Raw genomic sequence first — 22337 nt, forward strand, 5'->3', positions numbered from 1 at the left:
TAGTGTCCATTTAGAAATTATAGTCCTTTGTACCTATAAATAAAAAAAATACAATTTGTATTTTCAACTACTGTTGAAAATACAAATAATTTTTAAGAACCAATTAACTTTTTATAATTGAAAAATTTAGTTAGTCCCAATCATGTTTGAACTACGTTAGACATCTACTGTGATACTTTCAAAGCAGAAATTGCTAAACTGTGGTCAGCGAGCTCCATGGTATTGATATTTTTATGGTATCTTTCGATAATCACCTTTTAGTGAACTGTTATATTAGAATAGGAGAATAATTAAGTTAATCGTTCTGGTTTGCCTGTAATTTGATGAACGAAATTGAAAACTGACTTATTATTTTAGTCTTATTCTTATTAGCTGGGGTCACGTGAACAACGATTCTCCAAAGACGGGGAACTCATTTGTTTTCGTTTTTTTTTATTAGAATACTACGTTTTAATTGAATAATAATATATTGTGATATGTTTTAATATTCTTTTACAGTTAATAATAAAATGACAGGCCTATATAAAAAATACAGATTTTTTTGTGTATATATTATCTGTTTAACTAATCTACTCCTGAGAGGTCTTTGAAAATCTTAAAAGTAAAGGGATTCGTGAGCCAGGAAGGTTGAAAAGCGATCTTCTAAACATTAGCAGAGTCTAGTAGGCGATGTCATTTGATATTAGTAAACTGAATGTATACCAGTTTCGATTTTCTATATAGACGTTTGTTGAAATGGTAATTTAGATTTGTGATTGAGTTCTGGCAGAGAATGTATTATAATGATGCTAGTATACTTCATTTACGTTTCGACATGTATTCTCGAGGAATTAAAGACGACACGATATATGCATAATGTGATATTCAGGATGATTTTTTAAATCGGAGTTCTAAGAATAATCTGTAAAGGCCTAAAATTACATCTCGGACAGTTTTTTGTAGTCCTAAAAATTCTCTAAGAAACCCACATAATACGGTTAAAACACTGACAAAATATTAAAGACATTAAACCACTCAAGGGCAATGTTCCCGATCAACAAATGTCCAATTCACTTATCGGAATTTTGATTCATCAAATGCTCAAAGATGCTCAAGGTCTTCTAACAGTTTCAAGTATCGCCCAAGCTCCTCTACATTCATGCGTATGCGACTCCTGTTGACACAAGAGTCACTTAACTCATTTCATGACCTGGACTGATCGATATAACAGGTTTATGATACTGCATCTTTAAAGGTATACATACGTGCACGCGGTATAGGAACAGGCTTAGACAAAAAATTCAAATTTAATTTTTTTTGTTAATAAGTTTTTTTAATTTCGATAAATATTTAATAAATACGTGTCAACGCTAAATATAATTTATAGTTATTCGTAATAGTTGCGCATCTGATTAAATATTGAACTTAAGTGTGCAAGTGGATAAAGATATCCATAAAATATCGAATTATATATGTGTGTGTGTATGTATGTCTGTGTGTGTGCAGAGAGAGCTTGAGTGAGTGTGCGCCCGCGCATTTCATGCAGGTCTCAGTATCTTATTACACTACCTGAAGGATTCTTTGGAGGCCGTCATCACCTTGTGTCACATTTAGATATTTTCTAAGAAGTGCGGCCACCAACGAAATCTGCAGATCGTTTAAATCCTTCCTTTAAGATAATGTCGAAATCGTTTTCACTGGAGAATTTTTGCTCCCCATACAATTAAGTAAAGGGAAGCTGGGGCGAACTTAGCGCCATGCGGATACTAGACAACGTATCCCAGACGTGGGAGCCACAATAGATCAACTCTCTACGCGAGCGTGCGCAATTCACACGCGTTTGTCGTCGTTCGCGCAGAGTAGCTTCAGAAAATGGCGTTGGCATGGTTTGTTGTTGTCGTGCATTGTGTAGCGAAATTTCTCATCGTAGCGAGGATTACCCACGTTGTGGCTTCTTTTGTTCACGACACACACCCTCCGCTGTTAACACGGCTTATATCGTGATTCTTTGTGACTTCTTGGAGCGGCCCGAAATCGGCGGTGCGAGTGACCTGGGTGTTAGAGCTTCACTGCAAGGCGAATCTAAAGTTAGAAGCATCAGCCGACAGAACAGTTTCGCGCGAGTTGTTGCAGTGAGACGCAGCTAGTTGATTGAAAAACGTTACAGGTGCTACCTCGTGTAATTAACCAGCAATGGCATCTGTGGCGGCCTGGCTCCCTTTTGCCAGGGCCGCCGCAATCGGCTGGGTGCCGATTGCCAGCAAGCCTCTGCCTGCTCCCCCGGTGACTAAAGAGCAGAGGAAGAGAGAAGACGAAAAGTTCGTCATTAATGTCAGCGGGAGGAAGTTCGAAACGTGGCGCAATACGGTGGAAAAGTACCCTGACACCCTGCTAGGATCGAACGAAAGGGAGTTCTTCTTCGACGAAGATCACCAGGAATACTTTTTCGACCGAGACCCGGACATCTTTAGGCATATTTTGAACTATTACCGTACAGGAAAACTCCACTACCCTAAGCACGAATGCCTTATGTCTTACGATGAAGAGTTAGCATTCTTTGGAATAATTCCAGACGTGATCGGGGACTGCTGCTACGAAGATTACAGGGATAGAAAGAGGGAAAATGCTGAAAGGCTTATGGACGATCGTTTGTCGGAAGACAATGAGCATGTAGATATGACGAATAGCACAATCCGGGAGAGGATGTGGCGCGCCTTCGAAAATCCACACACGGGCACCGCGGCCCTTGTGTTCTACTATGTCACTGGGTTCTTCATTGCCGTCTCGGTGGTCGCTAACGTGGTGGAGACCATACCGTGTATGCTGGATCGAGCCACTGGGGAGATCTTATCCTGCGGTTCCAATTACAAGGCAGCTTTTTTCTGTCTCGACACCGCCTGTGTCATGATCTTCACAGCGGAATACTTGCTACGGTTGTACGCTGCACCCAACCGATGTAAATTCATGCGTAGTGTAATGTGTATAATAGATGTCGTGGCAATTCTTCCATACTATATAGGGCTTGGAATTAAGGACAACGATGATGTCTCCGGGGCGTTTGTAACCCTTAGAGTTTTCCGAGTGTTCCGAATCTTCAAATTTTCTCGACATTCTCAAGGTCTTCGAATTTTAGGTTACACTCTGAAGAGTTGCGCATCGGAGTTAGGATTCTTAGTATTTTCTTTGGCTATGGCTATCATAATCTTCGCAACCGTCATGTTTTATGCAGAGAAGAATGTAGAAGGAACAAACTTTACTAGTATACCGTCTGCCTTTTGGTATACCATTGTTACGATGACTACGCTAGGGTGAGTATTGCTTTCAAATGCTTTTCTATTACACGTACACATAATGCAAAAAGTTAGTCACACTATCGTTATTCTGTAGATAAGTTCTCATTCACCTTATTTTGGTTAGTTTTGTACGTATCTTTTTTCGAATCCCAACTATTTAATCTCTAAATTGCGTACACGACTATTATTTATATTTTGGTGTTTGTGGGTACGATAAAATCATTATTAATTTCCCTTTTTTCCAGTTAAGGCTTGCGGTCATGCAAGCAGGAACCTGCGTACGCACACAGAATCAAAATCATGATCAAATCGTACTTTCCTATCGCTTATTGCAAAATAATCAGTATGAAACCGTTTTAATCGGTTTGTAGTTGGGGGTATTGGCTAAAAACGGGTTCAAAGGGCTGACAGGCTTAATTTCTGGAATTTCTGCCAAATTCACCATTTTTTTTTATCAATTAGTAACGCTTTATAAAATTAAAAACTAATTAATACTATGATTTTGAAGTTGGGTAAATTTATTATTGTTAATTTTTGTTTGTTATGCGATCTTTTGATATTCGGTTAGAAAATAAACATAAGAAAGAACTTTTATATGGTTTAATATGTTCCTAATTTTGATTGCTCGTTTAGTCGTATCACTAGCCAACATCGCGATTGTAATGATAGGAGAATTAAGGTGTGTAGGTGGTTCTTTTTTACCAGATGGTCGTTTCGATTTTTCACCTCGAATATTTATCTTTGTACATCTCTTTCTCCTTAACAACGAATAAAAGGAACAGGATACAAAGCAAGCAAACTGCCTAAGGAAACGACCTGAGAACAGTTGTAATACGCACTGACTGTAGATGACGCAGATGTTCTTATTAATGTGTTCGATAGAAGTACATTGAATACAGTTTTCTAGAACAAACTGCAACGATGGGGGTTTCTACGACAAAGAACAGAGATTATACTTTTCCGAAACTAAATTTTGTTTTTGGAGAAGAGCTATAAGGACAGACCAAGTAAAAACTAACACCTTACAAAATAATATTTAATTCTTTTTCTCAAAATACTTTTGGCCTACTTTCCAAAAATAAAATTAGAGAGTGAACTCGTACGATCATCATTGCTTGCGGATGTCCTCTCACGCCAATAACTTTTCTATTAAAAATCGACCCAAATGTCAAGGTCCTAGGCAACATAAACTGATTCGATCTAATAAAATTATAGGCGCTCACATTTGGAATTTGTGAACTATTTTCAACAAAATGGTTGCCACTCAAATTACAAACACCATCTCTTTAGTGCTCATGTTTATAGTCTAAAATCCTATCCCTTCTAAACAGCGTATGTTAGAAGGGATAGGATTCTAGGGTATCTTTAAAGAGATGCTTTCATTTTGCTCTGCCATCTTGTCTCAAGATGGAGGCTACTTAAATTATAAACACTACTCACGTAAATTCAGAGCAAAAATCTCAACTATACGCAAAACCTAAAGTCCAACCAGCGTACAAAGAGCAAACTGGTTCTTATATCCGAAGCTTTTGCTCTAAATTTACTTGTATTTAAAAATTTTTTTTTACTTATATTGTTCATATTGTGGAAATATTTTATTTATTTGGTTATCAGGTCTTTCACTGACTGTGTCTAGTTACTAGATGAAGTGCCAGTGAGCATAGAAACTGCCATTGGGTGATGATTCCCATTTCAAATAACTAGTAACATAATTAGGGAATAGTGCTATTTTTTTTTGAATTACAAGTGCTGTTTGATACTGAGGAAGCTTGTGATCGATAATGTTTGTAGTAAACAGAGTTTTCTCTTTGCTACTTCCAAATAAGGATTTTACAAACCAATGTGCAGTAAATTTCTACTTATTTAAATCCATGTACATGCAGTTCAATAAAAACGAAGGTTAGAGTGTGGAGAGAATTAAAGGATATCTGGATGCAGTATTTAATTTCAATCTGCCATCTTGAAACAAGATCGAAACAGTCTCCATTATTTAGTATGTTGAAAGACAAAACGGAGATTTCGTTATTCTGTTTAGAACTATTTTATTTTATTTTTTTCAGTTACCTGAATTGAACTTAAATTCAACGATCTGAAGTTTGCGAATCTGAATATTGAATATAAATAAAAAGTTAAAATAGGTTTGGGAACGTAACCATTCAAAGCCTTCAAATCTCAGGGCTTCTTTTGTTATTGTCTGCTTTTTCATTTTTCATTATTTCTCTTTATTATCCTAGTACGGATATGGACTTTTCTTTTAGAATGTGTTGTTATTATTATTATTAGCCATATGGTAGAGAGAGAGAGAGAGAGAGAGAGAGAGAGAGAGAGAGAGAGAGAGATCTAGCAAGCAACAGTTCATGCCAGTGTCTATATATACGAGTATCTAGTGGAATTACCAGAAAATATTTCTAGCATAGATGGGGAATTGAATTTTTGAAAGATAAGCTGCTCCTAACACAGTTCATAGATATAACAATGTTTGTTTTAGTTTTATTTTGCCTAATCTGAAGTAGAACTTTCTTGGATAAAAAAAATTCATCCAATATTTGAATCAAAAAGTCTCCTTTCAGTGAGAATAATTCTCAATCTGGATAACCCCTTATATTTTATGGAATGTTTGGAGCTATTATAATATCTCCAAACATGCCACAAAATTGAGAAGTTTTTTACGCTTGACAAACAAATGAAAGTGTTTGCACAATATTGAAACTACGTATATCATGTTGTTCTTTAGAATTTACATAATCTTTTAATCTTCGGTCATCCATGGGCGAAATTTCTCAGGAATGCGTAAAATTCTTCAAAGAGGGTGGTGAGACATTTCAAGGAGCGTGACTCGTGAATTCAACCGCAAGAATCAGTGCTGTGGAGACAAGGAGTGGCCTTTTCAAATATATGTGAGAGAACTTGAGAAGCTGTGGAATTCATATGATTATTTAATAATAATCAAATGTACGAATACAGATTAAAATTATGGCAAATTTTTTATGGGAAAGAAGTTCTTATTGATTTCAGAGCTCGAAAAATCGTCGTCTTAATAAGTGATGTGTACATTGCATTGTTTAGTAAGATTTTTAGGGTGAGCTCATCAACGAAAAACTGGCCAGCATTATATTCAATGGCAACGCTTTTGCAAGTCGAGTTACCAATTGAGCCAGTGCATCACAGAATTGAAGTACGCGCCCTGTTGCTCACCGCCTTTTTTATGCACTCTGACTGCAAATTTTATTATTTTTTTTTTTTTTGTGGAAGTATGGTTGTTAGCTTTAAATTCAAAGTGGAGTAAGTGACATGAGTTTAAGGAGGGTGAGGGGTTACAACGACAATAAAAAAACATTTTGCTCTGGTCGTTCCTTCTCGTCAGGTAACTTTTCTAATATCCGAACGATATTTGTTGATGCACTTATAAAGAAGCGTGCAAAATGCTGTTTGATGATTTCTCAGTCACTTATTAATCATCAAGAATCATTTATAATAAGATTGCTGTGTTTGCAATGACGTGACATTAGATTCTTGAGAACTATATTGAAAAAAATATCGATTATCGAAGACAAAACTTCTAGCCATTTTACAAACCACATGACTGTTTGAAAATTCATTCTTATTGTCTATTTAAAGATTAGGAGCCACCTGTGTTCCGTTCTCCTTCAAGTCTGCCCTTGGTCAGCTCATCTTTCCGTATCTACCGATCCGCCCTTTTCCGGCAGGATGGACTCTGAAGGTTATTTTTGGGAATCTTTGTTCTTTCTCCTGATGGTGTTATATCAGTTATTTCTATCACCATCTATTTCAACCATTGTATTTTTGTTTTTAGATTCTTTCCCTGTTTCCTCATTGTGTAATTTATTTAATGATTTATGAATAATTATTGCTTTGCGTAACACAAGTTTTTGTGGATTATAGCCACCACTTGTTAATCATGCAATGACATTGAGATTCTGATAACTGAGTACGGTTTATCCATGAAATACATTAATTTACTCCACGTATTTTTCCATTATATTCTTGGGCGAATATTATAGTCAACATAATATTCCCTGTTATTAGGTTGCATTATTTCTGAATTTCATACGAGGTTAGATACGTCACAGCGCAAATAGCCTGTGCTATATTTGGCTTTATGACTCATAATGAATTATTTACCCACAGCTGAACCAACAGAAACGCCCCAAAACTATTATATGAGCTGTGTCCATGCTGAGGTTGTCATGCATCCCACCTAATATAAATACACTTTATTACATTAACCTACATTCAGTAATTTACTCTTTATTATGCTCTATTCAAATGGAACAGTGTAGACACATGACAGGCAAACAGGTTCAATCTGACGAGAATATAATACATAGTCCTAATTAGTTTTATGGCAGTACGGCTACAGTAGGCTTGGTTCTATGATCCATGGGGACGTGGACTTATTGAAATGTTGTGTCATAATCTATGAGGTATTATATTTGCTCACGCTGATGATAATGGGTTCATATTAAAGAATGTGGGCATTCTCAGAAACGAACAGAGGTTATTAATGAATATTAATGATACCATATTCAATTATTTATGGGCTAAGTTACTGGGAAACGTATTTTGTTTTGGACATTATGATGAAATATATACGATTTGATAGCTTTGGGAAGGAGAGAGAATGGTGGGAGATATGGAAAACTTCCTGTAATTGTGTTATGTGAGACCCACCGAACATGGTGAAAATGAGTACTTGTTGAGGGAGCTGACGCTTTTTTTCTGGTAACAGAAGAAATGTTTTTTTTTTTTTTTTTTTAATCTAAAGGTTTACGTGGACAGTGATCATAAACGTTCTCGCATGGCAATAAAATACACAGAAATAACTGGGGTGGTAGATCATAGCAGAGAGACGCCGGTTTTTGCTCTTCCTCTGAGAAGTGTAGGAATTTCTTGTAGTTTTCCATGTTTTATTTTTAAATCCTGCAACAAGACAAACTGGCTGGTGAAGATGCAGTCACGCCCTGGTCTTTTACATTTAGAGGGCGGACTAGAATACAATAACAATCTGATTACTCCTCCACCATCAGAAGATGTCGATCCAGCTGTCTTTTAGATTTCGTATATAATTTCGACCACGGGGAAGCAGTGTATTCCAGTAATTGACAACACACATAACAAATAAGACTTCCTGTTAGTTTTTCTAATGCCTTTTATTTTTACCCGCTGTTTTTTTTTTTGTTCCATTTCAATGTAAAATTATTTCTTCCCTTGTTCGTTTTGCAATTCTCCTCAGTACCTTGCACACCTATTTAGATTCTCTCCGATGATACGTCCAATTTCGAAGCTCTGTAACCTCTTCGTACCCACTTCTCACATGAACCCACCTTTTCTGTTCTTACCAGACGAGTTGGTCATTTTTGAAGCCTTTCAAGAAGCTCATTGGCTTTCTTCAGATACGGTCTCCAGAATAAAACATAATATTTGAAGAAGAAGAACTCTTTATTATATAGAGAAGGCACATTGCTGTATACAACTCCCTTCACGGCTACAAGCCAGGGGTTTACATAAAAGAAATTACACAACATAATAAACAAAGACGAAAAAAAAAAAAAAACAAAACCAAAACAGCATTATGACTCCAGAAAGGTTTGAACACTGGAGTGATGGATCCATGGCAGTGATGGACAGGTCCTCGGGAGCAGGTTCTAATGTCCTGTGACGTGGTCCTGGGAAGGAAGCCGACTGAGTACTTTCTGCCTATATTTCTTATCGACTGCGAACTTATAGAGATCGCCGTCCAAGGAGTACATGTCCTGCAGCATTTGCACGGGTAGTAACCCATCAGATAACTTAACCGGTTTGGAATGGCCTGAAGGATTGGATTAACTCTAAGGCTTGGGACCGGGATCCTCCATTCGCAGGTAGCCCAGAAATCTGGTACTGAAATAATGCCGACCATCATTTTGACGGCAAAGACGAGAGTCTTCTCTCGTGAATGATGGCAGGAAGACGTCTGATGTTAAGAGCTGCCGCCATCTGAGTGGTCCATGGTGCAGAGGGAAGCCGAAATTTCCATATGGCCCACTTCAATAGCCAGAATTCCCCCGCGAAAATCCATCTAAGATAGGTCGTAGCAATTGAAGTCCAGACTTCGGTGCCATAGAGTATGACCGGATATATTAAGACATATGTCATAGAGTATGACACATGTCTTATTATATCTGCACCCAACAGCCTGGTCATGGACGTGCATAAGTTGTTGTTTAATCATCTACCGGTGTCGACAGAACTTTATTTGTAGGTGGTCTATGTGCTGTAGAAAGGAGAGCTTTTGATCAAAAATAACGCCCAGATCTGTATGTTGTTGGACGGCAGAAATCGCGGATCCTCTTATAATGGGTTGCACTATTGTTGGGTTCCGTTTGAGAGAGAAAGTCAACTCTTTTGACTGCTCAGCATTGATGTGAAGTCCGAAACTGGAGAGGAAGGCCTCAAGGTTCCGGATTTTCTGAAGGATTAGGGCATTTATGTATTCAGCAGTGTCTCCAGAGCTGATGGGAGTAAACAGTTTTATGTCATCAGCAAAGGTGATGATATCAGTTTGGTCCATCACGAACGGTACGAGAACAGCTGAGAACAAGATTCCGGACAGGACCCCGCCTTGTGGAACTCCAGCTGTAATAGTCCTGGTGTAGCGCAGATTGCCATCGCGAACAATAATGGTCCTGTGCTCAAGCATTGTCTGAATAAACCAGAGCATGTCTCCACCAATGAGGTAATACTCACGTAGTAGCCTTGCCAACGCGTGAACGGATATGGAATCAAATGCTATGGAATCAATTTCTACTGCAGCTTCGCTCTTGATCGTTTAACTGAACAATAACTTCCTTTTTAGATATAAAGCAAGGATTAATCAATAATAAGACACTGTACTCCTTCTTGGCCATTTGTTTATAATGCACAGTATAAACTTCGATGCCATCATAGCATAGCAAAACCTTTCAAGCCCTTGCGTGTAGTAGCACAGTACGTATAAGCATCGTTCACCTCACACCAGGTGGAAGAAGCCTGAGTTGGAATCTCGTCAATGAAGCGAGGAATTTTTATGGTTTTTTTACAACGTGGCTGAGTTAGCCGGTATGAAACGAGGGTTGCTTGGTTTTCTTCTCGGTATTCCAGTTTTTAATCCAGCAAACAGGTAAATCGACAACAGAACAAAACACCCAGTTTACAGACATAATATATACGGCGCAATATGATCTTAGTCGCTGATGCGCCTAAAACAACAAAAACAAAACATTCCCTTTTCTGGTGTAGCAGTTATTCTTGAGTTGCAATTTTCCAAAGATATTATAAGATTGGCCATTAATACCAACCTCTCCCTCCTGTCCTTCAGCCTTCTCTCGGTTCATCTCAGGAACAAGCGCGTAGTCATAATACGCCTCAACTTGTAATCTTCCTCGGCTTTTCGTGTACAAATGTTTTGCTAAATTTTCTAAATAATGTCAAAATTGTTTCTTGCGGTTCAGCTCCTGTGTCATCATGTCACAGCGGTTTATAAGATTGTTCAGGCAAGCTTTTGCATTTACCAAGCCTCGTGGTCCGTTTAGGAATTATACCTATTAGGATGATCCTGTAATGTGTCGTTTACCACAGAACCCACGACTTTCCCTGAAACTGAAGCCAAATGATATAGTTACCCTATATCATATCCTTCGTCCCCCCACTTCTGGATTGGAGAGATATTGGCGCTTCTCCAGTTTAAGGGGATTGCCCTTAAGTCCAAAGATAAAATCAATTAATCGTAAATAGTCTGGCATACTCTTTCGCAGACTTCTTCTTTCTTGTGAACAACGGTTGCTTTGCTGTTAATCAGTACGGTTTCTCCCCTGGTCGTGACACTGAAGAAGCTCTTATTGAATTTATGAGACTCATCCATCTCACCACCCATACTTACACTCTTGTTGTTTTTGTGGACTTTGAGAGTACCTTCTTCAGCGTCCTAAGCAGCTTTATCTTACCATTAGGGATTATTTTTTCCAACAGATTTGTCATTGTAGACCTGTTTTTCATGGCTGTTCTTAGGGCTCTGTTTTAGGTTCCTTCTTTTGGAATCTAATCCTCAATCATCAATTGCTTTTTAAGCAGTATGAATGTTATTCTTTGTTAGTTTTTGCTGGCGATCTATCCTGATTTTTTTTTACTGCAATTCAAAAGCTCAGATAGAAGTTAATGCTCACAATGTTTTAAAGGATCTGTTTGGAGCTTCTCTTAATAGTTAAAATTCTCTCCATCCAAAAGTTGGAGGTGGTTTTTAAGAGTCGTTTTATTGCAAATAACCCTCCACTCGTCAAAATTATAACCAGTCTATTATTTTTTGACAAACTAATATTTGGAAAAATATTAGTTGTTGCCAAAAAAGTAAAAAATGTAAAATTGAAAATCGACAAACGTTTCTACCCCATATTACTTAACTAGAGATAAAATTAAAAGTTTATAGCTATGTTCGTTCGTATTTCTAGGCAGGAGTGAAACTTAGTGCAAAAACTCTTCGTCTTATGTATAAAGCTGTTGTTCTTCCTATTGTTACTTACTGGAGCCTGGTTTCATCATGCCAGGCTCCTTACTGTTCAATCAAAGCTTAATTCAGCGTAATTTCCTTCTTGTTCTTTTTCGTGCTTGTCGCACGAACTCGACTCGCACATTCCAAATTCTTGCTTGAACCCTTCACCTTGATCTCTTTCTAGAATACAGAGGGCTTTCTTCTTATTATTATTATTATTAAAATAGTATTAATCAAATAGTGCAAGGCAACCACGGGCACTGGCCAAAAAAAAAAAAAAAAAAAAAAAGATAAGAAACAACAAACTGTCAAAAAGAGAAACTTGCAAACCGTCAGCCTCAACTACCTGCTGAGGCAATTTGTTCCAGTAATCAATGACTCGCTAGCTAAAGAAATCCAACATATCCAACAAGGTCGTTCTTATGAATTTCATGGCATATTAAATGACACCCTGAAGCATCTCCTAAAGAAGAAAATTCTAGCTGTTTCGAAATTTTAATTTCTCTTTGGAAAGAACGTTGATCTTCCTCATCCATAGGTAGAACTACTTTTTCCATCTATCTCCGTTTTCAGCAAGGCTACTTTGCAGCGGTTCTCTCCGAGTTCACTCACTTGTTTTATTCTTTCTGGCCATGGCTCAATAAATACCAAGCTATTTTAAATAACAAATAATCAGTTATTGCAAATACAGCAAGCCCATCACACCACTAGGCTAGGGGCATAAATTCAGTACAAAGCAGATAAATATAAAAACAAATATATATCAGAATTCATATATATACACTGAATGATCCCTGAATTATGACCACCCCTATGAAAACTGAATGCGACCCGTTGACCACGTGAGTGCTGAGTTATTCGACCTACGTAGCATAGATAAGATGTTAGTGGCTCAATAGGTAGTAAAATTCCTAGCGTCATGGGTAAAAGGAAGGATTTATCAGATTTTGATAAAGGACAGATTGTGGGAGCTCAACGAGCTGGTGCCTCCGTTTTCCAAACGGCTGAACTGGTGGGGTGTTCGAGAGCCGCCGTAGTTAAAGTGTACCAGGACTGGCGTCAAAATGGTCAAACAACGACCCGACAACAAAACTGCAAAGGTCAGCGAAAGGTTGATGTTAGAGGTGAGCACCGGGTCCGACGACTCGTACAGGCGTAGCACTGTTGAAGAGTTGACTACCCAATACAACATGGGCCAACCCGGAACAATATTTGGCATGACAATGCGTCGTACGCTCGCACGTATGGGCTATACCAGCACACGACCCCTACGGCATCCTCTCCTAACCAAGGTTCATCGGCATAAAAGACTCGCCTGGTGCAAAGAGCATGCAAGTTGGACGTTAGAAGACTGGAAGAAGGTGTGCTGCTCGGATGAGTCACATTATTTACTCCACACCGTGGATGGTCGTGTACGGATTTGGCGTCAACAAAAAAGTGCAGGCCGGTGAAGGCAGTTGTATGGTGTGGAGCATGTTTCACTGGCAGGAACTTGGACCCCTGGTGCATGTGGTCACACGTACCAGTGGTCTCTGCTATCGTCAACTGTTTGCTGACTGTGTACACTCCGCTACCTTACACTTTTTCCCGAATAGCGATGGTGTCTTTCAAGATGACAATGTTCCGAGCCATAGGCCATTTGTGCAGGAATGGTTTGAGGAACACAGTTCTGACTTCCAGCATATCGATTGGCCTCCGAACTTCCTCCGATATCAATCCGTTAGAGCACTTGTGGGACACTGTGGAAAGGCATATCAGACGTCTGAATACACCAATCACCTCCATACCTCCATTGCTGACCGCATTACACACAGCTTGGTTGGCCATACCTCCCGAACGCTTCCGACATCTTGTTGAATCAGTGCCACGTCGGATAGCTGCTGTACTGAGGGAAAAAGGAGGACCTACGAAGTATTAGGTAGGTGGTCATAATTCAGTGATCACTCAGTATATTAACAATGAATAGGAATTATAATGAATAAAAAATAATAAATAATTAAATTTATATATATATATATAAATTTAATTTGTAAAATTTGTATTTATAAAATTTAATAAATTAAATTTTATAAATATACATGTGTATTGCGGAACATTATATTTGGCTCCCGGATGCGTTTACTGGATTGCAAGTAGGCAGGTTGCTGTTTTTATTTCTCATCATTTGATTGGAAATTTGACTCTTGTAAGCTTCAGAGTTGAGTATCCGCTTGTAAAAATGTGATAATTTGAGGGGAATGGATTCATTGGGGAACATTCTGTCCATTTATTTGAGTCTGGAGAGTTTGCATTGAATTGTTGTTGGTTTCTTGAATTTTCTCTGTTGGAGAGAGTTATTAAGATGGCTAAGTTTGGTGAATCGCTTGCAGAGTAATTAACTTCGCAAGAAGCATGACTCCAGACTCGTTGATCATCTGTTGCAGAGGCTTTATTTTTAAGTTTTCATAAAGCTATTGCCTGGATATTGTTGGGTTCTTAGTTTCTTGACGGTAACTTGAGGAGCACCAGACCAGATTTCGGATGCATAAGCCAGAATGAGAAAGATGCATCTGTGAACATGATTTATGACTGCTGTTTTTTTTTTGTCTTGAATCGCTGCTGTTTTTTGCTTGATTAGCCATTTTGCTTTTTGAATTTTTTAGCAACACATAAATAGTGAGAGTTAAAGGGAAGATTTTTGTCGAAAACAATTCCTAGGTTTTTGTGAGCATATACATTTGGAATTGAAACATCAGCAATTTTAATTTCTGCGTGGTTTGGTTATTTCTTTAAGGAATAAGTTATTTGAACAGATTTGTTTGCATTTATAGACAGATTGTTGAGATTCTTCAGATACTTGATGATTCCGCACATCTGTAAATTCGCATCATGAATAACCTTGCAAATGTCATCACAGGCTTTGGAAATAATAAACAGCTTTAAATCATCGGCATAAGCTAGCAGATTTGGATTTTCTTGTAGAAGTGGTTGTAGAGATGCTGAAAATATAGTACTGGAGAGAACACCTCCTTGAGGAATACTTGTTGTGGTTGTGAAGAGAATATTATCGGTGTTAGTGAGGAAGAGGAGATGTCTGTGATTTAGGCTATGCTGTAGATAGGATATAACCATTGTGTCAATGAGTAAATGATTTTTTTTAGTACTTAAATGGCTTCCGTGTGATCAATGTTGTCGAAAGCACCTTTGATGTATAAGTAAAAGGCATCGCATTGTGCTTTATCTTGTGCTCTATACAAGCACTGTCCCTGTCTTACTTGGTCAAGAAAATATATTTATGTCTTCTACAAATAACTTTCAGGCACTGCAAGACTGCTCTTGGGGGTTTTCTCATTACGGAAGACTGCTTCTACCGACCAATAATCTACAATTTTCATAAACAGCAAGTCGAATTGTGGCTTTGACTGAAAGTACTTATGCAATGTTTCGGACGATTAATTGTGACTTGTAAAAGACACTTTTAAACTATTGTTAACTAAACTTTTGGAATTTGTCTAATTCTATAATTATAGCTTACTGATATGATACTTTCTAATCACCTGACATGACTTCTCTGACACGGACTTTATATTTCAATTCTCTGTGTAAACCTGATGAATGTAACTCCTGTTTGATTGATCTAGACTTTGTTTATTATATTGTATTGGTTCGGTTAATGTCGCTTAGCTTGCTCAGTTACGCCTGCCTGACTTTCCTTTCTTTTCTTCCTCCTCTTTTCTCTTCTTTCTTTCTTTTTTATTTATCTTATTATTCTATTTTTTTTTTCATTTTATTCTATTTTTATTATTTTTTTGCCGGTAGTTGACACGGGCTGTGTTAACTACGTTGATTACGGGATGGCTGGCACCCACTGGTATTGCACTACTTCCAGTGGGTGCAGGATATTGTCCTTTTCAGGGCCGGCATAGTTGCCGAGATTGTTAAGATGGGCCTATAGTACTTACTTAGTTGTGGTCCACCTCCCAGTGGTATAAGCGGATACTGAGCAGGCTTTTCAGTTGATCGCCTTCCTAGTCACTAAGAGACTAGAAACAACTAAAGAACACAACACGTACTGCACAAACACAACATTGCACACCTTTCTGGCCTTTTGTAGAGTTCTGTATCATCACAGCTTACCACAGCGGAGTTGACCTGAAATCCTGGCGCCAACCTGTGTATGCTATGCATGTACCTGTATTCAATACGAACGGACAAATACGATCAGTAACCAAGCCTTGCCCATTTCAAGCTCAGTAGCTTTTCTATTGTACTCTCCTATCAATATCTAATCTACTCAGGTACATTAACACAATGTTCTCCATCCTAAATTGGACTTTCTAATGTGAATATCGATGCAAAGTATCTGTTCGGCTCACGCCCAACGTCAGCTTGATTATTTATGATTTTACCGTTTCCATTGTGAAAATTTTCTGTCTGGTTTACTCTTTCTTTCCTCTTCACGGTTATGTATGAATGGAACGTCTACATTCTTGGCTCCCTTGGCTAGTGATTTATCATTTTCAGATTTCACCCGCCTGAATGTCCTGTAATCATTTGTTTGCTTCCTTCCCCCTTTTGACACACCAGTGAATCAAAACCCATATTTAATTACGTTGAAGGACTGAATAGTAAAAATTTCTTGGTGTGTGCGATTCCAACAAGATGGAACACCTGCCCTTTATGTCATTTTTGTCCGTGATTACCTGCACGATATGCTTCCCGATAAGTGGATTGGATGATCTGTAATCTTGGCGTCATCGCTTCATTAGGCACTTAAAAATCTGATTTCTCTTTGTGCAATAATTCGCCACAGGGGCTTGTTAAAGGATGCCTCAAACAATGCTATAGCAAAATGGATGAGCTTAAAGAGCCTGTAGAAACGGCATTTATTCATGCAACATCGATTATTGCATAAAATATTTCGAAGGACACAGAAGGATTATTCTACGCAAAGAACATTATGAGAATCCTAGACATATGAAAAGCATGCTGAATATCCTTATGTTTATATCTATAGTGAAATTTTTTACTACTACTAATAATAATAATACAATTTCATTAATTTATTCATCAAAAACTTTGTTTACAATAAATAGTAATAATAATAATAAATTGCTTCCAATTAATTGTGTATTTCATCTCAATTCCATTTCTTTTAACTCTGAGAAAATTAATTAGATCTAATGCTGAATCGTGAATATTCAATTGCTACAATCTAATGCGGCGAGTTCTGTATAGTGGAATATATCCACCATTGACTCTCGTTTGTGTTGAAGTGATGACTTAACTGATGTCAATGGACTTTGAGAGATAAGTTTAGAAAGAAGAGGGAAATTGGCTCCATTTGCTGCAAAGGAGATAACAAAGATTTAGATGCTATAGGTTTAGATTTTAAGGTTACTCAGTGCTGATATTTTTGGAATAGTAAATGGATATCCAAGTTTAACATTTAGCCACCTAGTATTCAAAGTGCTGCGCACATTTTAATTTCAAGAAAGGGGTATATTATAGATTAAGGAATCTCTTGGACTCTATCAATTGAGACGAAATATTTGTAAGGGTAAGCGCTATTGAATTCTGTTAAACATTAAAGGCATTCGTCATCGAAATCACGAGTGCATTCATTCTATTTAGGAAGTACCGCACAAGAAAGATACCAAGATGGATGAAAAGGAATTTAGCGAGCTTTACGGAGCATAAGAGGGCAGCATGGGACAGTTACAATCATGAAAGACTCAGATTCGTATATTTATTATAAGTTGATTGTAACAAAATCACAGATGGAGTCACTGGTGTGTCAAAAATTGGTGTTCGTTGGTGTGTCAAAAATTGGCGTTCATTGGTGTGGCAAATAAATAATTATACGACATTGCCGTTAAGAATTATTTCATTGAGAATTATTACATATGCTGGTGATCAATTATTACCTGAGACAGACTCAATCTGTCTCAGTTAATAGCTGATTTCCGGCATCTGTAAACTTTCCACGTTTGTAAGCTCCAATGACGAGACGCAGTATTATCTTGAAACGGATCCTATTGGTCATTAAGAATATGTATTGAGGTGTTCTCATTAAAATTCTTAATATATAATTACATGGTATAAAAGTGTTCATTTTATTGTATTAATCGTTAAGATGGTTAAGTTTGGAACAAGTAACGTCTTGTTCCAAATTTCTATAAAGATTGAATTAAATTAAAAAGTTTGTTTGAAATTTTGTTTATGGACCGAAAATAATTGTTTAAAGATATATTAAAAATACATAAAAGAGAATTTATTGTATCCAAACAACATTTATTAGTCGCTGGCAAAATCGTTGCAAAGATGATTTAAAGCTAATTTTTATATCCAAGTTCACTAATAAAAATGAATATTGTTTATAATATCTGAATTTATAAAATTTTAAATGAGGTCTGTAGCACTTTTTTGAAATCTTGAGACCTAATTTCTTTGAAATTTCAGAAATTAGGTCTCAAGAAATTTTTTATTCAGGTATTTAAAATTCATTAAAATTTCTTGATCCATCTTATATCTTGATCCACGACCTTAACAAATTGTTTCATAAGTCCCAATTCTATGTGTACTGGAAGTAACAGGATTTTTCTTGGCTCAATTGGTGGACTGTAATGAACATTTTTTATCCTGGATTGAGTGATCGCGAGTGATTGAAGGCCAGTCTTTCCTTGTGCAATGAGAAGACCATGCTGTACTGACTATTCGCTAAGAAAACAGCAAAATTCTGTTTCTCTGCTGCATTCCTAACCTAACAAGATGGCAATAACTTTTAAATAATTGCAAATCTGCCTTAATTCTTGTAGTTGATGGATTCAGTATGAAGCTTCACCTTATCGTATGATTCTTTCATATGTACTGCATTACTTATTGGAAGCGATGATAGTACGTTGCCATTATGTAGTAGTAGCGCTGCTTTTAAACTCAATTTAGAAGAATCTACGAAAAGTCTCCAGTCTCGAGGGTTGTCGTTAGTATTAAGTGAGTCCATTAAGCCATTTATATCGATGCAGGCAAGAAAGTTATTTTCCATTTAAAAAAAAAAAACTGGGTTAAATCTTTTTGGCGGCACCGGTATACATTTTAACATTATCTTGAAGGAGATTCCACTGTTGCAGTCTTGAGTCTAAAAGTTCTGCCTTATTTTTTGATAAATAAAGATCTCTGATAAGATCATTTAATTAATTTCGCGTAATTTTGTGTGCCTCTGTAGACGGGAAATTGGAAATAAAATTGAGATCTGTTGATGTGGAGAATTCAGGTGATTTGTCTCGGCTATCACTTGACTCTTCATCAGATCCTGAAACATATTCAGTTGGCGGCTCACGAACGGGAAGTCCTTCTCCGTGGGGTAGAGGTCGAATAGCAGATGGTATATTCGGGTAGCTTACGGTCCCCCTTTTCTTCTTGGAAGTCCCCTGTTGAAGAGGTGGTACCATACAAAAATAGCAGTCCATTATGTGATTGAATGCTCTCTCTCCATATCATGGGCATGGCGAAAGTCATTGAGCCGCCTTTGTGATTTAACCAGCTGTGGAGATTAAAAGCACAAGTATTGCAGCAAATATGAGGCTCCCGTCTTTTGTTATTTTGGCTGCAAGGTTGGGGACCAACCTTGCAGCCAAAATAACAGTTGTATGTGTTTTTTTAAAATTTATTGTCAGAGTAATGGCACTCTTCTATGATGCTAATGTCATTTTACCACAAACATAACAAAAAATTATCGGCACTGTTTACACAACGCTATATACTAAATTTTAAGTTTTAGCACAGTCAAAAACGAGTGTAGCGTGGACAGATTCCTGGCTCAGACTGACTGACACGTCTAGACAGGAAATAGTGAGACTCAGAAATACTGGCTGCAGTGTTGCCACACAAACTGTACCTCAAGGCCAAATTCCCTCAAAAATCAAGCAAAAATGCGCTGAACGTGACATGTATACTATCATCAACTAGAGCTAATAATCCATTTTAACTATCATATTCGAATTTAGCACATTAATTTTAGTCTAAATTGGTTAATTTTATTACCGAAACGTTTTAACTGTTGGCCACTGTTATTTACGATAAGATTGCACTTGATTTGGATGGTTCTTAGGGAGATGAGAATTTGTCGCGGGGGAATTTCAAGTTTTTGAAATGATGAACGCGTGCCTTGCCTTCTTGTTTAGTCGTAATCTCATAAGAAAAAAAAAAGTTCCATAAGAAAGAAGTTTTGGAAGAAGTACTATTGAAAGAGGAATAAATAAGATAAACGTATCTATATTTCGAAGTAAATGCACTCGTTGGCCTAGAATATAATACAACCGAAATTTGAAATTTCTGTGAGTTTCTTGTTTTGCGTCCTCCAACGATCGGTCGATTTTGATCTTAAAAGCTTCGAAATGCATTACGAAGTTCAAGTCCGAATGATGTTAAGGTCGTTATGGTGGATATTTTCTGAATATCCTACGGACGTTATTGTGTTCTACGAATGTGTTCTGAGACTTGAGGTTAAGAGTTAACCAGCGCTGATGCGTGTGGGGGATGCCTTTTTTTTTATGTCGATGTATATTATAGCGGCATGGTCTGATCAGTTAGACGTTACATGAAGATGAGCCAAACTTCAAGTTTGCCAAGAAATCAGTTTTCCAAGATTTGCAGGTTGTATTCCATATTGGTTTTGCGTTTCTGTAGCTAAATGTGCAATCTCAGCCAACCGTAGCTTCACGGATATATCTCTAAATCTCAGAAGAGAACTTTGTTTGAACCAAGTATTACCGATCAGCTCAATATCATGATTTTAATACTTTCTCTCTCTCTCTCTCTCTCTCTCTCTCTCTCTCTCTCTCTCTCTCTCTCTCTCTCTCTCTCTCTCTCTGCGGTAGCACTGACAATATTAAATAATTCGAGTCAGTTCCTGTTTCTCTATTTAATTCGCATCTTTCATACGCGGTAATCCTGATTAAATAAAAAGTATATATTCTATTCAATGGATTCCAAATTCCAAGAGTTCCAGCGACATTTAGAAAGTGGTAAACGTTATACCAGTTTTATCAGCTCATTTACTTGCTAATGAATGTTTAATATCAGCGGGGTGTATGTCGAGGTGTTGCATTTTAATTATATAAGCGGATTATATAAATGTTAATTAGAGAAGTAGAGCTTAATGTATTTAACTGATGCGAATTAGTGTAGCATTCGTAAGGAGTTTCCATTACAAAACACTGCATAGTAAATATGTATACAGCACCCCTACCAAAAGTATTTGGACACCTCTCCCACTGTAGTGTATGGCACGAACGAGATGTATTGCAAACCAGGAACAGGTTTATCTGTGCATTTCAAACTATGTAGGAAATTCACAATTACAACAAGAAAGTAGAAAGAATTGCAGAAGGATGGGTTATAGTGCTTCAGCAGGCTTGATGTTCGGATGCTACATCAGTTGTCATAGCGTACTAAAGCTACACATTTTAAAAGTCAACCACAGTCGTAGTGAAAAGATCTAAAAACGAGAGCGACTTCTGCGCTAACACTCAAGTAGTTCTATGTTTGAAGAAAATCATACAATGGTGTGCTGAGATGTCCGAAAAGTGTCCATAAATGTGTTAACCACCGAGAACTGCATGGCATGACTTAAAGGCAGAACTGCTCCTTGCAAGCCCCACATCACACCGAAGAACGCCAGAAGTCGTCCGTAGTGGGCTTGGTCCATCGTTCTCGGACCATAGAACGGTGGGAAACGGTCCTATGTAGCATCTAGTCGGATTAAACAGTAATCAGACATCTGGAGTGGATGCGGAGAATGCATGAGGACGTCACCAACTGCAGTGTATTTTGCACACATTGAAGATCGGATGAGATGCGGTCATGGTGTGGGGCTCCTTCTCGTAGTTCGGACTCGGACCATAGGTTGGCAGTGTAATTAGCCATTGGGGCCAAAGTGCAATGATATTTGAACAATTTAGTGGTACCAGCACTCTGGGAGCCATAAAAATGACACCCTCAATGTTCCATCACGATAACGCTCCATCTTATACAGCGAGAAGTGTAAAAACCTAGTTTGAGGGAAAACAAACTCCCACAACTCATATACTCTGTTTAGAGTCTAATCCTGAATTTAATCGAACAATTTCGAGATGAACTTGAACGCCGGATCAGAGTGCGTCCAACGCCCAGCACATCTACAGTTGAACCGGCAATTGCAACTAAGGAATAATAGATTCAGGTTCCCCCTACTTGAAAGAAGGAATTGGTCGAAAGTGTTCCATGACGGGTTATCGTTGACTCAATTAATAAAGTGAGCTTACATCTTATTAATTTATCAATTAAAACCTGTATTTTTTTTTTCAAGCGTTATGGCGTCTGAATACTTTTGTTATGTTAGCGTGAATTAAAATTTAGGATGCTTTTTGTTATACTGAATATTGAACTGAAAATAAGAACAGAATGATCTAGATGGTCATGATGCTTAACCCCGTTATGGACTTAACCAAGATTATGGCAATCTTTATCATAAAATGTTTATAATCTGATCGATGCATGTGGATTAGTTTATGCATTTATGG

The 22337-nt window shown here is 37.6% G+C and overlaps 1 protein-coding gene across 6 annotated transcripts in view; it reads left to right on the top strand.

Moving 5' to 3' along the window:
• Nucleotides 1–1545: 1545 nt before the first annotated feature.
• The window catches only part of Shal (Potassium voltage-gated channel protein Shal), a 264104-nt gene continuing 243312 nt past the window's right edge, over nt 1546–22337 (top strand). For all 6 annotated transcript variants that reach the window (XR_016547418.1, XR_016547417.1, XM_090381766.1 and 3 more), the window contains exon 1: nt 1546–3287. Coding sequence is in view for 4 of the 6 variants with exons in the window: in XM_090381766.1 (XP_090237892.1) it covers nt 2173–3287 (1115 nt within the window). In the remaining 2 variants the exon portion in view is untranslated. The remainder of the gene's footprint in view (nt 3288–22337) is intronic.

Source organism: Mastigoproctus giganteus, chromosome 9 (assembly GCF_048544385.1).
Source record: "Mastigoproctus giganteus isolate SK-2022 chromosome 9, ASM4854438v1, whole genome shotgun sequence".
NCBI classification, from domain to species: Eukaryota; Metazoa; Arthropoda; class Arachnida; order Uropygi; family Thelyphonidae; genus Mastigoproctus; species Mastigoproctus giganteus.